At 44.7% G+C, this 14004-nt stretch overlaps 1 protein-coding gene across 4 annotated transcripts in view; it reads left to right on the plus strand.

The window, feature by feature from the left end:
* The window catches only part of LOC147023805 (cell surface glycoprotein MUC18-like), a 142180-nt gene that overhangs the window by 46377 nt on the left and 81799 nt on the right, over positions 1–14004 (plus strand). For all 4 annotated transcript variants that reach the window (XM_085889621.1, XM_085889618.1, XM_085889620.1 and 1 more), the window contains one exon: positions 8039–8204. In XM_085889621.1, the coding sequence (XP_085745747.1) occupies positions 8039–8204 (166 nt within the window). The remainder of the gene's footprint in view (positions 1–8038; positions 8205–14004) is intronic.

A 14004-nucleotide genomic window follows, 5' to 3' on the forward strand; every position in this document is an offset into this window, starting at 1 on the left:
GACCCAAACCAAACTCCCGGATCGCCTTTCCCGTGACCCCTCCTCATTGCTTTGGGTCTTGCCGTGGTCTGTCGACTGGATGAGGGTTGCAACAATTCCGGAAGCTCACCTGGGATGTTCCCGGTGAGATGCGGTGGAGCTATTGGCGTCTGTTGTGTGGTCAAGCATTGAGCAGTGCCGAGGACAATTCGATGGCGCGCGGTGCTCCTCAAAATAGAGTGGCAAATTGTAGCAATGCAGAGGTACGAGGGGGTACGGGAATATTTTTCCCGTGTGCAGGAGGTGTTTGTGGTCAAAGTGGTGAGGTTTGGTGAGCGAGGTGCCGGTTGGGAATTTGCGAACAGATTTGAATGAAATAATGACGTGCAGATTCCTGGGCCAGATTGTCTTGTGTGCAATGAGGATGGTGATGATCCGAGCCACGGGAGGCATCGCGGTGTGTTTATAAACAATTGCCTGTTGAATGGCTTGTATGCTTGCCTGCTTGTTATGTACATTGGCTCAAAGGACAGGGTTAGAGTAGGGGTCAGAGTATGAATCAGAGATATTTATTCGACCTAACTCCGAGCCCCATGCAACACACTTCGTCCCGTTAATCCACTACACATGGGGGATGACTGACTACACGAAGACTAATGAAATAGCTACCTGGGGATCACCGTATGTTGGGTGCCATTGCCTTCTTGACATGCGGTTTTGCAGATCCACAACAGTATGTTTATCTGCATTGTTGAATTAGATACGGTACTTTATTATAATGTTCATATTTGTTTAATCTTTGCAATGGTGCAGATTATATTTTCCATGTTGAATTTTATTTTTATTACAATTTCCTGTAAACCCAAATTTTTTTTTTTATTCCCTTAGCTTCTTGTTTGGTGATTCTTCAAATAAAACCTTGTTCAAAAAAAATTCTTCAAAAATTTATTTACTACCCTCGTCGAGGGATTCAGAAAGGGTATTGCATTGGGTCTGTTTGTTTGGCTGTTTTTCTGTTTGTCTGTCTGTTTGTCTGTCTGTTTGTCTGCACAGAACTTTCGTGTTTTTCTCCGCAACTGCTTATCGGATTGAGACTAAATTTTCACTGTTGGTGTGAATGTTTTCATGATAATTATGACGTCATAGGTGACGTGGTATGGCGGCCATATTGGAAAAACAGAACAATTTTGGACCTCTATCTCTGAAAAGGTACCAAGGAAGAAATTGAAACTTGGCACATAGCAAGTATATGAGTGTGATTTTTGATGACATCATAGGTGCCCTCGTTATGACGTCATAATCGCATATGTAGGACGCCACATCCAATCAGTATGAAAATTTTTGAGGGTCATCTAGGGATAAAATGGTCCACGGAAAATAATTTCTTGACGTCATTGGTCACGTGATTTGGCAGCGATATTGTTTTTTTTCAAAAAACCTTCAAAAATCTTATTTTCTGAAATGGTTGAACAGATCAAGGTGAAACTTTACACGTATGACCGCCTGTCCATGAGGAACAAAAGGTTCACACACATGATGTCATTGGTCACATGGTTTGTCAGCCATATTGGATTTACCCTAAAACCTATAAAAAAGAATCTTCTCCAGAACGGCTGGACAAATTGAGGGGAAACTTCACACAAGTGTTGTTTCTGCAATGCAAAGTTATTTTTATAATTTTTTATTTTTCAATTGAAACAAGATGAAACTTATACATAAGAGTCTTTATAATATGTAGAATAAAGTAACACAAAAATGACACCAGTGATTTCAGAAGACAGTTCACAAAACCCGTTCTAAATGGCTGCCCTGCTGCAGCAGGCACAAATGGATCCTCCTGGTGAAGTTGTCGATCACTCGGCTGCATTCCTGAACCGGAATAACTTTGATGTTGGTAGCAATTGCATTTGTGAGGTTGTCAATAGTCTGAGGTCTCCCCGTTGCACTCTATCCTTCAGGTAACCCCAAAGATAGAAGTGAGGTGGGTTGATGTCTGGAGAATGGGGCACCCATTCAACATCTGTCCTTCCAGAGACGATTCGATCATTGAATTTCTGTTGTCGCCACTGCATTGATCTGTTGGAAGAGTGGAATGTGGGCCCATCTTGCTGAAACCATTGCACAGCCCTGTCGATGTGGCGCTTCCTCGCTAATACAACCCAGAACTTCTGGATATCTTTCAAATACCATTCAGTGGTTACAGTTAATGATTTCCCTATTTCATCTTGAAACCAGAAAGACCCAATGATGCCACATTTGCTTATGGAAACCCATGCAGTGCACTTCTGGCTGTGCAACGGCCTTTCAAGAACTTCATCAGGAGAACTAGTACCCTAAACCACGTTGTTTTTAGAGTTAATATGACCACTTAAAAGAAAGTGGACCTCGTCAGAAAACCACACATTACTGGACTCAGAAAATGTGGATCCCTCCGCATTTTGTCCTCAAACCATTCACACATCATCACACGAAGTTGTTTATCATTGTCTGGTAGTTTTTGCTTCACTCGTATGTGATGCGGGTCCATTTTTAGTTCCTGCTTCAGAATTCTTTGTATACTGTACTTGAGAAAGATTAATTCAATTATTGAGATCGATGACACAGCGATTTCCTGGGGCTCCTCAGAGCTGCTTCATGGACCGCCTCAATGTTTTCTCATGATCTTGCAGTCCTTGGGTGACCAGACTTTGAGCAGTTAAGATTTTGTACTGTCCCATGGGACTAAAACCTCTATCAATCCAAAAATAGCAGACTTATCTGGGGCTAATCTGGTGTCGAATTTCTTTCTGAATCTTGTCTGTTTTTAAATGATGATGTGGCAAAGTAAGACTCCACAATGAAGATCCTTTGTTCAATTAAAAATTAACTGCATGAGTTGTATTAATAATAAAAACATTTTTTACATAAGTTGAATAGGGTTACGTTTTTTTTTTTTTTAATGAAAACCCCTGCATTAGTACACTCACTCCTTATAAGAGCGACAGGAAGGGTCATGTTATTGTCCTCTCTGGGGTATATAGATGGCAGGAGATCGAAGTTCTGGCCTCAAGAATGTCAGGTTTCCTCCCTTTCAGTTTAGTGAAACAGCAGCAGTGACTGTTTAAAAAGGTAATCATTCATGTTTGTGGTTTACAATGTTTTCGCTTCCGATAGGAGTGCCCCACAAAATGCCACGTTAGGCTATTTATTCTTGCATGTTAACATGGCATTTGTCCAAGGAGGAAAAACCCCTTGGAGAGGGGGAATATTATTACTATTAATATTGTTTTGTAATAACATTCTTTTTATAAGTGTTGTTATTACTTTTGTTATTAGAAGTGGCCTTGGAATGATGCAATGATTAGCTATCTTAAGATGGATATACACCTTAACACAAATTTCGCCCAAGATGGAAAACTGCCTTTGGGAGGTGGGTTGTGGGAGAGAATGAAGTCACTATAACCTCTATCGTGTGAACCTTAGTCAAGTTTGGTCGAGATTGGTTAAGTAACGACCGAATGTATCATGGTAAAAACGACACACAAACAGACACCAAATTACATATTTTAGTTTGATAGAGATTACATGTAAAAACTAGAAGGCCACTCGGTAGAGCGCATACCTCCCCCACGTAATGCCTGATTCACAAGAACATATCGGGCCCAATACATTTTTGAAATATCATCCGATATATCGTTTTTGGCCCAATCTCTCAATGGTGAATAAATCACTTCAAAAAATTAAATAATTCTCGCATCCACAGCCGGATTCGGATCTTCAACAAAATCGAATTAATTTGTCATGGTCACACACCGAACATGTCCACCAAGTTTCATCCGAATCCGTCCAAAACTTTTTGAGATACCGTGCTGAAAATTAGTTTCGCCCCATCTCTCAATGGTGAGAAATCACGAAAAAAAATTATCGGATACGGATCCAGATTCGGATCTTCACCAAAATTGAATCATTTCTTTCTTGCCGCACACCCAACCTGTCCACCAAGTTCCGTCCACAAATTTTTGAGATATCATGCTATGTATCGTTTTTGGCTCGATCTCTCAATGGTGAAGAATCACTTAAAAAATTCTAGTAGTCAGATCCGGATCCGGATCTTCACCAAAATCTAATCAGTTCGTCCTTGTCACACACCAAAAATTTCATCTGGAACCATCCACAACTTTTTGAGATATCTTGCACACAGACAGACGGGTGAAACCATAACCTCCTTCACCCTTGGTCGCGGAGTTAATAAAAGTCACAAGTCCAAACAGAGGATTTATGACAGCTTCGGTCAGCTTCATAGCAGTAGTAATATTTGCAAGCCTACTTCATCGTTGCCACAGCTGGATGTGTCTTTGGTTGGCTTCTACATTTTACACCTTCAAAAGAAGTCTCAGAAATTCTCATTCGGGGATCTTCAATAATTGTTTAGCACTTCTGTTGGCTTGTTGCTTTATACCAATCGGGAGGGTAGTAGGGTTCCCCCAGCTGATCATAAACATTAATGGGTGAGAATTCACGCTGTACAGATTGCTACTCCAGAGTAGATTGCTGATGAAACTGCCCTCAAACAAAGAAGGAATTTAGAATTTGGCCATGACACCGGCACACAATGGTGCAGTGGTATCTTTACTGTCGACGAGTGAATGCTATCCCACAACCAGATTAGCAATGCCGCTGAAGGATAGCCTCACGCAATGTCCTGCCTGATAGGGATCAGGATGACTACCCAAGTTAGATTGGAAATCACAGCTGGATGAGATGAGCGAGAATGCTGCTATTCAACCCTTCCTCTGTTGGTTTAGCTTCCTTTCGATCTTCCTTTCGATGAAAAGCAACGCCTTTGACACAAAGTGTTTTTTTTTTTTGGTGTCAAAACAAATAGGGAGAAATATTTTCAATTCCGGTAATTTTTAATTTACTCTTACTTCTATAATTTTCTGTCACCAGTCACCAACAAAAGCGAAATGGTCAAACCAGATGAGTTAACGGCAGAAAAGATAAGGATAATTGATGGGATGTACCTGCACCAGTTGGCAGGTGAGTTGGAGTTGGATGAAGGGTAAAGCATCTTTTAAAGGGATTTGGAGCGAGTTAAGCAGTGAAGGAGACACCGGTGGTAAAATTGAAACAGAATACGAGTAGGATGGAGAGGAGGGGAGTCATGTCAAACTCTCTCTCAGTTTGTTCATCTGGCAGCTCTGGTCAGAGCGGTGGGTGCTTAGTCTTGCACGAGCGTTGAAGTGGTGGTTTTGGTTCGGCGATGTTTTTGGCATTCCACACAAATCTGGGGTTTGACTGTGCAATTTTATATGCCATCTATGCTCCCAAAGCTCTTTCACTTAGATCCACTGCACCAACCTATTTGCCTTGGCACTCAATGGATTTATCACTCTCTGAAAGATCATATTGCCACTATGGCACTTCATGTGCCTTGAACATCTTCAGGGCTCTTCTGATGGAACCTGTTGCACAGCATTGTGTGTTGCCAACACCCCCAGGGAAAACGTGGTGTTATCTTAATGGTTAAGGTGGCTGCTTGAAGATCTTAGGGTCTTGAGTTTGAGCCCCTGTAATGCTGTTAAATAACACCAGGTGGGTTGACTCAGCTTGTCATCCTTCTGAGGTCAGCAAAATTAGTACCACCAGTGGAGAGAGGGAGCACTGACTGCATCAGTGGCATAGCTGCACAACCAGCAAGGATACAACAATCAGCCACAGGCTGCATCTATCTATAATTCCAGCAATCTGTGTGTGTGTGTGTGTGTGTGTGTGTCTGTCTGTTTGTCTGTCTGTCTGTCTGTTTGTCTGTCTGTCTGTCTGTCTGTCTGTTTGTCTGTCTGCAACTGCCGTTTCTCAACGACCGCCAGTCCGATCTCATTGAAACTTGCCAGGAATATTGCCGGGGACCCGCGGATGTGCCTTTTCGAGGTTTGATATCGATCGGACGAGCGGTTCCCAAGTTACGGCCATTTTACTGCTTTTTCAGTGTTGAAAAGGTGTATATATGGCAGCTGAAGGTGTCGTTCCACCTTCTCACCTTATCATGCCATTTTTCCCCAAATTATTAATAACCAGACGACCACCGGTCCGATCGGATTGAAACTTGCCAGGAATATTGCCGGGGCCCCGCGGATTTGCCTTTTCAAGGTTTGATATCAATCGGACAAGCAGTTCCCAAGTTACGGCCATGTATCTGTGAACCAATGACAGGACACGGTGCGATGACATCACGAATGACGTCACAATTAATGGTTATTTAATTATTATTATTATTTTTTTAAGGATTGACGTCAATTCTTCGTTTGGTATGACGTCACAATCGACACTGGGGACCTGGGTATGTGCCTTTTCAAAGTTTGATATCGTTCTTCCTCATCCATTTCAGCTGTTTCCCAAGTGTCTCCCAAGGTTTGAAAGCTGTTCTTTCCCAAGGGTTGAATTAATTAATTAAGCCCAAGGTTTGATTATTATTTAATTATTTACTCCCAAGGTTTGATTATTATTCAAATTATTAATTAATCCCAAGGTTGGAATTAATCGTTGTGCTTGGTAGACATTTGTGAATACATTTACAGAGAGAGGAGGGTACGAGAGAGAAGTGGGTGAGAGGGGGGGCAAGAGAGGAGGGCGGAGAGAGGAGGGGGGAGAGGAGGGGGAGAGAGGAGGAGGAACAGAGGAGGGGGAGAGAGGAGGGGGTGAGAGGGGGGTGGCAAGAGAGGGGAGGGAGAGAGGAGGGGTGAGAGGGGGGCAAGAGGGGTGAGAGGGGGGCAGGAGAAGGGAAAGAGAGGGGGCAAGAGAGAGGGGGAGAGAAGGGCAAGAGAGGGGTGAGAGGGGGCAAGAAAAGGGAGAGAGGAGGGGGAGAGAGAAGGGCGAGAGAGGGGGTGAGAGGGGGGGCAAGAGAGGGGAGGGACATAGGAGGAGGACAGAGGAGGGGGGAGAGAGAAAGAGTGAAACTAGGGAGAGAGAGAGGGGGGGCGAGAGAGGAGGGCGAGAGAGGAGGGCGAGAGAGGGGGGCGAGAGAGAGAGGGCTGCACATACTGGCACTCACCTCCGGGCACGCCCCTTCGGGCCCGCCCCTACGGGCCCGTACTCGTACAAAATAATAAATGAAAACCCCAAGGAACTTCCACTGTGCTAAAGGCTCGTTTATTCATCACCACGGTTGAAAGCAGCCATTTTTTTCTTCCAACCCCTTTCTCGACGACTTGATCTTCTCAGCTTTCACGAGTACCCTTCCAACAGGCCTGAGTTATCTCGTTCTCTTTCTCTTTCTCATCCTTCCATCCTCATTTTATTATGTCTCTCCTATACTCACTTCTGAGCTTTTATACACTTTTGGCCCCCTCCCCTCTGTACCCTATTTCTGACTTGCCTACCCTTGCAGTGCATTTGTGTATTCGGTTAGCAGTTCTCATTTGCCCTGTGCAAAACAAATGTGTTAACCTCCTTTTGGAAATGGAGGGGCGACATTAGTAACTCTCCTTTCTCAATTGATTTTTGTCAAATAAGAAAACATCATTGTTCCAATCTTGTTTCAATGTTGTTGTTATTGTTGTTGTTTTAGCCTAGGCATCACATCACTCCAAAGACTGTCTGCATCAGTTATCCGACGTCAGCCGGTCATTCCCAGAAATATTTTGTGGAAGTAAAGTGAAAGGATCTATATTCCATGCAAGAAGATGAAAAAGAAGAAGAAGAACAACAACAACAAAAAAAGTAGGAGAGACTGGCAGGCCGGAGTACTGCAGGTGTCTTTCGTGAAAAGATGGAAAAGGTTCTCCGGGAGCACCGCTTTGTTCCATCATCTGGGCCTACCAATCTCTCGAGGAGAATGGAGGATTGTTCGTCTTCTTTCAGACCGCCAGCCCAGTGGGTTCTCCATGATTCATCTGCCCCTCTTGAAGAATGGTGCCAGTATTCTTGTAGTTGTCTGAACCATACAATGACAAGGCAAGATCATGACGTTACAATTGATCATATCACAGTCCTGTTAAACTTTTTGGTGAGATTGTACTGGTACGTGTTGTTGCCTAACTTGAAATGCTTTCTTGTCTCCATAATGCACGTGGTTTTCCAGAATGCGTTGAGCCATGATGGATTGATGAAAATGATAACTTCAGGAGTTCGTAAACAGTCTTTGATGATTCCTGGTATTGGGCAAGAACAATCTGGGGATTACAAGTGCCAAGCACATTTCGGAGACAAAACGCTGGTATCTCCTGCTGTCTTCATAAACGTACAGTGTGAGTCAAATAGGCACCCATGATTCATTATATTGCACATTCCAACGACATCTCATTCTATTCACTTATTTTCCCCCCAACTAACATGTATTTTTACTCATGAATACAATGTTCTCTGCACAGATTAAAAGTTTGTTCTTTTAGGGGAGTCTTAGATTTCCTTAAAACAACTTGAAATTGTGTCCTTTTAGCAGTGCGTTGGTGGATCTAATGTTGTCACGCGTTTCAAACATAATGGGTTGGAGAATGTGCTGGGATTGGTTTGGTTGATTGGGCATCTCCATCTCCTCTGAAATGTCCCAAATGGAGCACAGCGCCTCAAAGAGCCTATCATAACCACATCCTACTGCCGAGCTTCTCGTGCCGACCCTGTTTCTTACTAAAGGCAGAGGGTGTAGGTGAGTTCCTGGCACCTTGAAACTGGGTGCTCTGGGTGGGTGGAGCTCGTTAGCCTTGAATGGATATCTGCCGAAGAGAGGGACAACTCTGATCTCAAGCTCAGGTTGGTGGTACTCGTTTGATTTCTGGTTCCAGTTTTTGAGCGACGGTTGGTTCTCTCCAGGGGTCTCTGCCAACTTTATAAAAGATAAGTTTCCGGTTGTTGTTTGTCGCATTTTGACTGTTACTTTGTTGCCTCCATGTTTACTGTGTGTTCCGAGTTCGGTTTTGTTTCAAAACTCTTGCTGTTTCGTGAATATTTGGCAGTCTTGTCCTACCGGGTTTCCCTGAGGCCTACCCGTCTATGTGTGTGATCGTGTTTATTTTTATTTTCACCACTTTTCCCTCCATCCCCCTATCATTCCCAACTATACCCTCTATTTCATGTCTTAAAATATAAAAAAATACAACAAAAATAACAACCGTTTCCTTTCTCACCTAAAATCCCACGTAACCACGTAACTTCCTGTATCGACTTCTTCTTCTTCCTTCTCCTCCTCCTTCCCTGCCAATCCCACTCTGATCATGAAGGTTTTCACCACACACCTTCACCACCTTTTCAAACTTCTCCTTTACTCTTCCTCCCTTTTCCCGAATCTTGAAAAAATGATTAATAACAACGGTGTCTAACAATGCTTCAACTTCCCCTCTCTGCCCGGTTCTTCTTCCTCAAAATCTTGTGTTTAATTCGACCTCTCTTTCATCCCGTGTCGAAAAATTATTTCTGTTACAACGCTTCCTTTCTCCACTCTGTCAATTCTTCTGCCCTCCATCCATCTTCCAATCGATTTAAACGAATCTCTGACCTACAAATTAAAAAAAATCCCATTTTGCAATGCTTGTTCATCTTCCATTATTTATCATTCTTTTTTTTCCAACTTCAGTGCAAATTCATCCCACCTCCTTAAATCTACCTCCTAACTCCTTCCCTACTATACCTCCTCCTTACTCCTGCCATTCCCCCCCCATCCCAGCATATCTCCATTGTCCTCTGCCTTACTAACAGTTCCTCCTCTGGTATCCCAAACCGCATGGTTTTCAAAGGTCTCACACTCTCATTCAGCACACTCCTCAATATCTCCAACATGCTCTCTTTCCTCTCATCACATCTCCCCCTCTTCCCACCTCCTCAAATCTTGTTCCTCCCCCTGCCCACTCCCACATCAACCACCATCACCCAGTCTTGTCCGACCCCTCTCCCCACCCCCCTTCTCCCTCCATGACTGTTCCTGCTATCATCATCTCCCCTCCCCCCCAAGATTCCCTCTCACCCTTCTCTCTCAATTCAGCCGCCTTTTCCCTCTTCAAAGCAAACTTCACTCTGCCCCCCCAAGCTTCCCCCTCATCCTTCTCAAAAGCTCCCCCACACATTTCTCCCTCAATTGTCCCCCTCACCCCTCCCCTTCAAATCTCCCCCTTGCCCCTCCCCTTCAGATCTCCCTCCCCACTACCCCTTCTCAAAGCGACCTACCACTCTTCCCTCCACCTCAATCCTCATCACACCTCCCCCTTTTCCCGATGCCTCAATTTTTGTTTCTCCTCCCACCCGCTCCCATCTCCACAATACCTCTACCTCGTCTCATCATTCCCCTCTCCCCACCAATCCCTTCTGCCGCCTCCCCCATGGCTATGCATGCCTGTTACCATCTTCTTCCCTCTCCCTCAAAGCTTCCCTCCCTCGCAAATCAACCACTTCCTTACTGTTCAAAGCAAACTTTCCTCTCTTACCCCTCAAAGCTTCTCCCTCACCCTTCTCAAAAGCTCCCCCACACTTTTATCCCTCAATTCTTCCCCCTCACTCTTCTCCCTCAATTCTACCCCTCACCCCTCCTTTTCAGCTCATTCCTCCACATCCTCCAACCTCCCACTTCCCTTTTCCCCATCTCTTATTACTCCCCACTGCTACTCATCCCTTCACCGCCGAGTCCTTTGTCCTCTCCCCATCTCTCCTTCTCCCCGAGCTCTTCTCCAATCTGTCATCAACTGTCAACAACTCTCACGACCTCCACCTCTCCTCCCTCACACTACCCTCCCCCTCCCCTCCCCTGCACACAAAGCCTCCTCCCCTCTCTCCCTTCACAGTGTGGACTTCAAACATCTGGAGTCTTCACTTTAACCTGACTGATCTTTCCATACAGGTTGCCAATGACAAACCAGACATAATCTGCTTAACAGAAACTTTCCTCCTTCAAGATGTTCTGACTCCCTTGTATCTCTCCTTGGTTACTCCCTCCTCCGGTATGATGGACCTGAGCCTCTTCCTGGAGGCGGAGTTGCTCTTTATCAAAGAAACTATTCCTCACTCTTCATTCACTGCCTTCACTCCTTCACATCTCCAGGAATACCTCTGGCTACGGCTTCCCTTCCACTCCCACCTCATGTTTGTATGTGCACTGTACCGTCCACCAAACAGTGATGACACCATTTACATCTCGCTCACCGAAAAAATGGACCAACTTCTATGCTCTCATCCCAACTCTCTCTTCCTCAAATGCAGTGACTTCAATTGCCATCATGCCAGTTGGCTGGGTGTGGGTACCTCTCTCACCTGCTATGGCACTTCAGCAAAGGATTTTTGCAACTCATTGGGACTGACACAATTTGTCAACCCCCCGATCCGGATCTCAGCCAACGGTACTCTATCTCTTCTGGATTTGACTTTGACCAATTTCCCAGAAAATGTCTGCTGTTCTTCTTTTGCTCCAATCGGTTTCTGGTGTATGTTCACCCTCCATCCCCTCCCTTACCACAAATGGCCGCACAGCCGACACTGCACACAAAAAGGTTGAAAGCCTAGACTCTGTGTTTGCTTCTAAATCTTGTATCCCAAACCCATCACTTTTTGTGCCCACTTTACCCAGTCACACCCAGCTCTTACGGGACTCTGTGTCCTTTTCTCCTGACAAGGTGAAGAGCTTGCTGTCAAACCTAGACTCAGATTCTGCATCCGGTCCAGATGGAATCGACCCTCGTGTTCTAAAAACTTGCTCCTCTGCTCTTGCTCACCCTCTCTCTGTTCTATTCACCGTCTCATTTTCTCAAGGTCATCTGCCATCTGCTTAGAAATCAACAAACATTACTACTCTGCATAAAAAAGGTGAAAAACGGATCCCTGCAATGACAGATCAATCAGCCTGCTCCCAATCATCAGCAAGGTCATGGAATCCATCATCACTTCTTAAATCAAATCCTTCCTCTTCTCCAATGGCCTGATTTCTGATCATGAATTTGGATTCAGACCAGGTCACACGACCCTGGACATGCTGCTTCTGTTTTCCCAACAATGGATAGACAATGGACATCCTGAATGCCAAACATGAAATCAGTCATCTCTCAAGACATATCACGAGCTTTCGATACGGTCTGGCACCCTGCCCTGCTTCCCAAACTCTCTTCCTATGGTATCCAAGGCAATCTCCACTCATGGCTCGCAGACTTCCTCTCCTGTCGCAGCCAAGGTGTAGCCCTTAATGGAATTCTCTCATCTCCTCTTCTCATCTCCAGGCTGGAGTTTCTCAAGGTAGTGTTCTGGGCCCTGTTCTTTATCTGGTGTTCATCAATGATCTCTCTGACTCTCTGTAAAATCTTCTTCATCTCTTTGTTGATGACTCCACCCTCTGCAGTACCATCTGTCATCCCCCAGATCGGCAAATAGCAGCCTTTTCATTCTCTGCAGACCTGGATAAAAATCACAAGGAGGTCAAACACTTGGAATATGGCCTTCAATCCTGAAAAATCTCACACCATCAAGGTCTCTCTGAAAGGACTGTCCGGAACCCCCCCTCCCCATCTACTTCCTCAACAATCCTCTTGAAGAAGTCTTTTCATTCAAGCTTTTGGTTCTCACTATCTGCCACAAACTTTCCTGGGAAAGTCACATCTTAATGCTGGCCTCCAAAGCCAGTTGCCGACTGGGTATCCTACATTGTGCAAAGTCCTTCCTTGGCATGCCTGAGCTTTTAACCATTTACAAAGCTTTCGTCCACAGTCTGATGGAGTACTGCTCTCCCCTCTGGGCTGGTGCTCCTGTCTCACACTTGGCTGTGCTTCACGCTGTGGAAACCAAGGCTTTTTGGGATAATTGGTATCTCCCACTAGGAAGCTGAGTCTTTGGGTCTCTCACTCTCACCAGAGGCGGGTCGGTGGTCTTTCTGTTTTCTACCGTCTCCTCTCTGGCCTTGCCCCACCTGCTCTGTCTGTGATTTACCCCCCCCCCCCCCATATTTCCTCAGGGTGCTCAAGGTCTGCCAAAAAACACCTGCTGAAACTGCCAAAATCAAGAATCACTGCTCATTTTCATTCTTTCATTCCTCTTTTTTTTAACCACCTCTGGAACAAACTCCCACATTGTCTTCAATCCCACTCTTCCCTCCAGGTCTTCAAAACAGCTGTTCACCACCATCTCATATCTTCCCCCATTCAAAACCATGATCTTTTCGATCCCCGTTAATCCACCCCAAATCCACCTTCTTCAAATTCCCTACTTTCCCTCTAGAAAGTCCCTGTAGTGTCCATCTTTTTTACCCTGTGCACCCCATTCCTTTTTCTCTCTTCCACAGATCTCCTAATGTCTCTGTTCCCCACTGTTGTGCTTTGTCTCCTGCTTCTGTTGTGCTTTGTCTCCCACCCCTCTTTGTCTGCTGCCCCCTTTGTTATATGTTCTGTGTGTTAGCTCTTGTAGGAGCCTCGACTTAGGTTATGTTTTCACCCGTCTGCCCATCTGTTTGTGAGCAGGATATCTCAAAGTTATGGATGCATATGTATGAAATTTGATGGACTGGGTGGGTGTGTGTGACAAGGACGAATTGTTTCAATGAAGATCCGGATCCAGACACGAGATTTTTGAAAAAGTGATTCTTCACCATTTATAGGGCCAAAAACAATATACAGTACAGTTTAGCACAATATTTCAAAAAGTTGCCAACGGATTCAAATGAAACTTGGGGGACAGGTTCGGTGTGTGTCAAAGATGAATAGATTCGTTTTTTGTGAAGATCAGGATCCAGATCCAAATCTGGATACGAGAATTTGTAAAAATTTGCAAGTGATTCTTCACCACTGAGAGATGGGCCCAAAAACAATAATTTCCAGCATAATATCTCAGACAGTCATGGACGGATTCAAACAAAATCTATTGGATGAGTTGGGTCAGTGACAAGAACCAGCTGATTAGATTTTGGTCAAGGTACAAACGCAGATCCGACCTATTAATCTTTTCTACATTATCAAATCCAGTGTTCTCATGCATCGCGAGATTTCAAGGTTAGGGGGGATTATCCACTGTTTTGCCTTGCTGAGCGTGTGAATGATGGCCCTGCCCACGGAATTCAACACGTCCATCACACACCCTACAACATGAAAG

The sequence above is a fragment of the Eptatretus burgeri genome, chromosome 7 (assembly GCF_056783735.1).
Source record: "Eptatretus burgeri isolate ZD-2024b chromosome 7, Ebu_testis_v1, whole genome shotgun sequence".
In the NCBI taxonomy this organism is placed as follows: domain Eukaryota; kingdom Metazoa; phylum Chordata; class Myxini; order Myxiniformes; family Myxinidae; genus Eptatretus; species Eptatretus burgeri.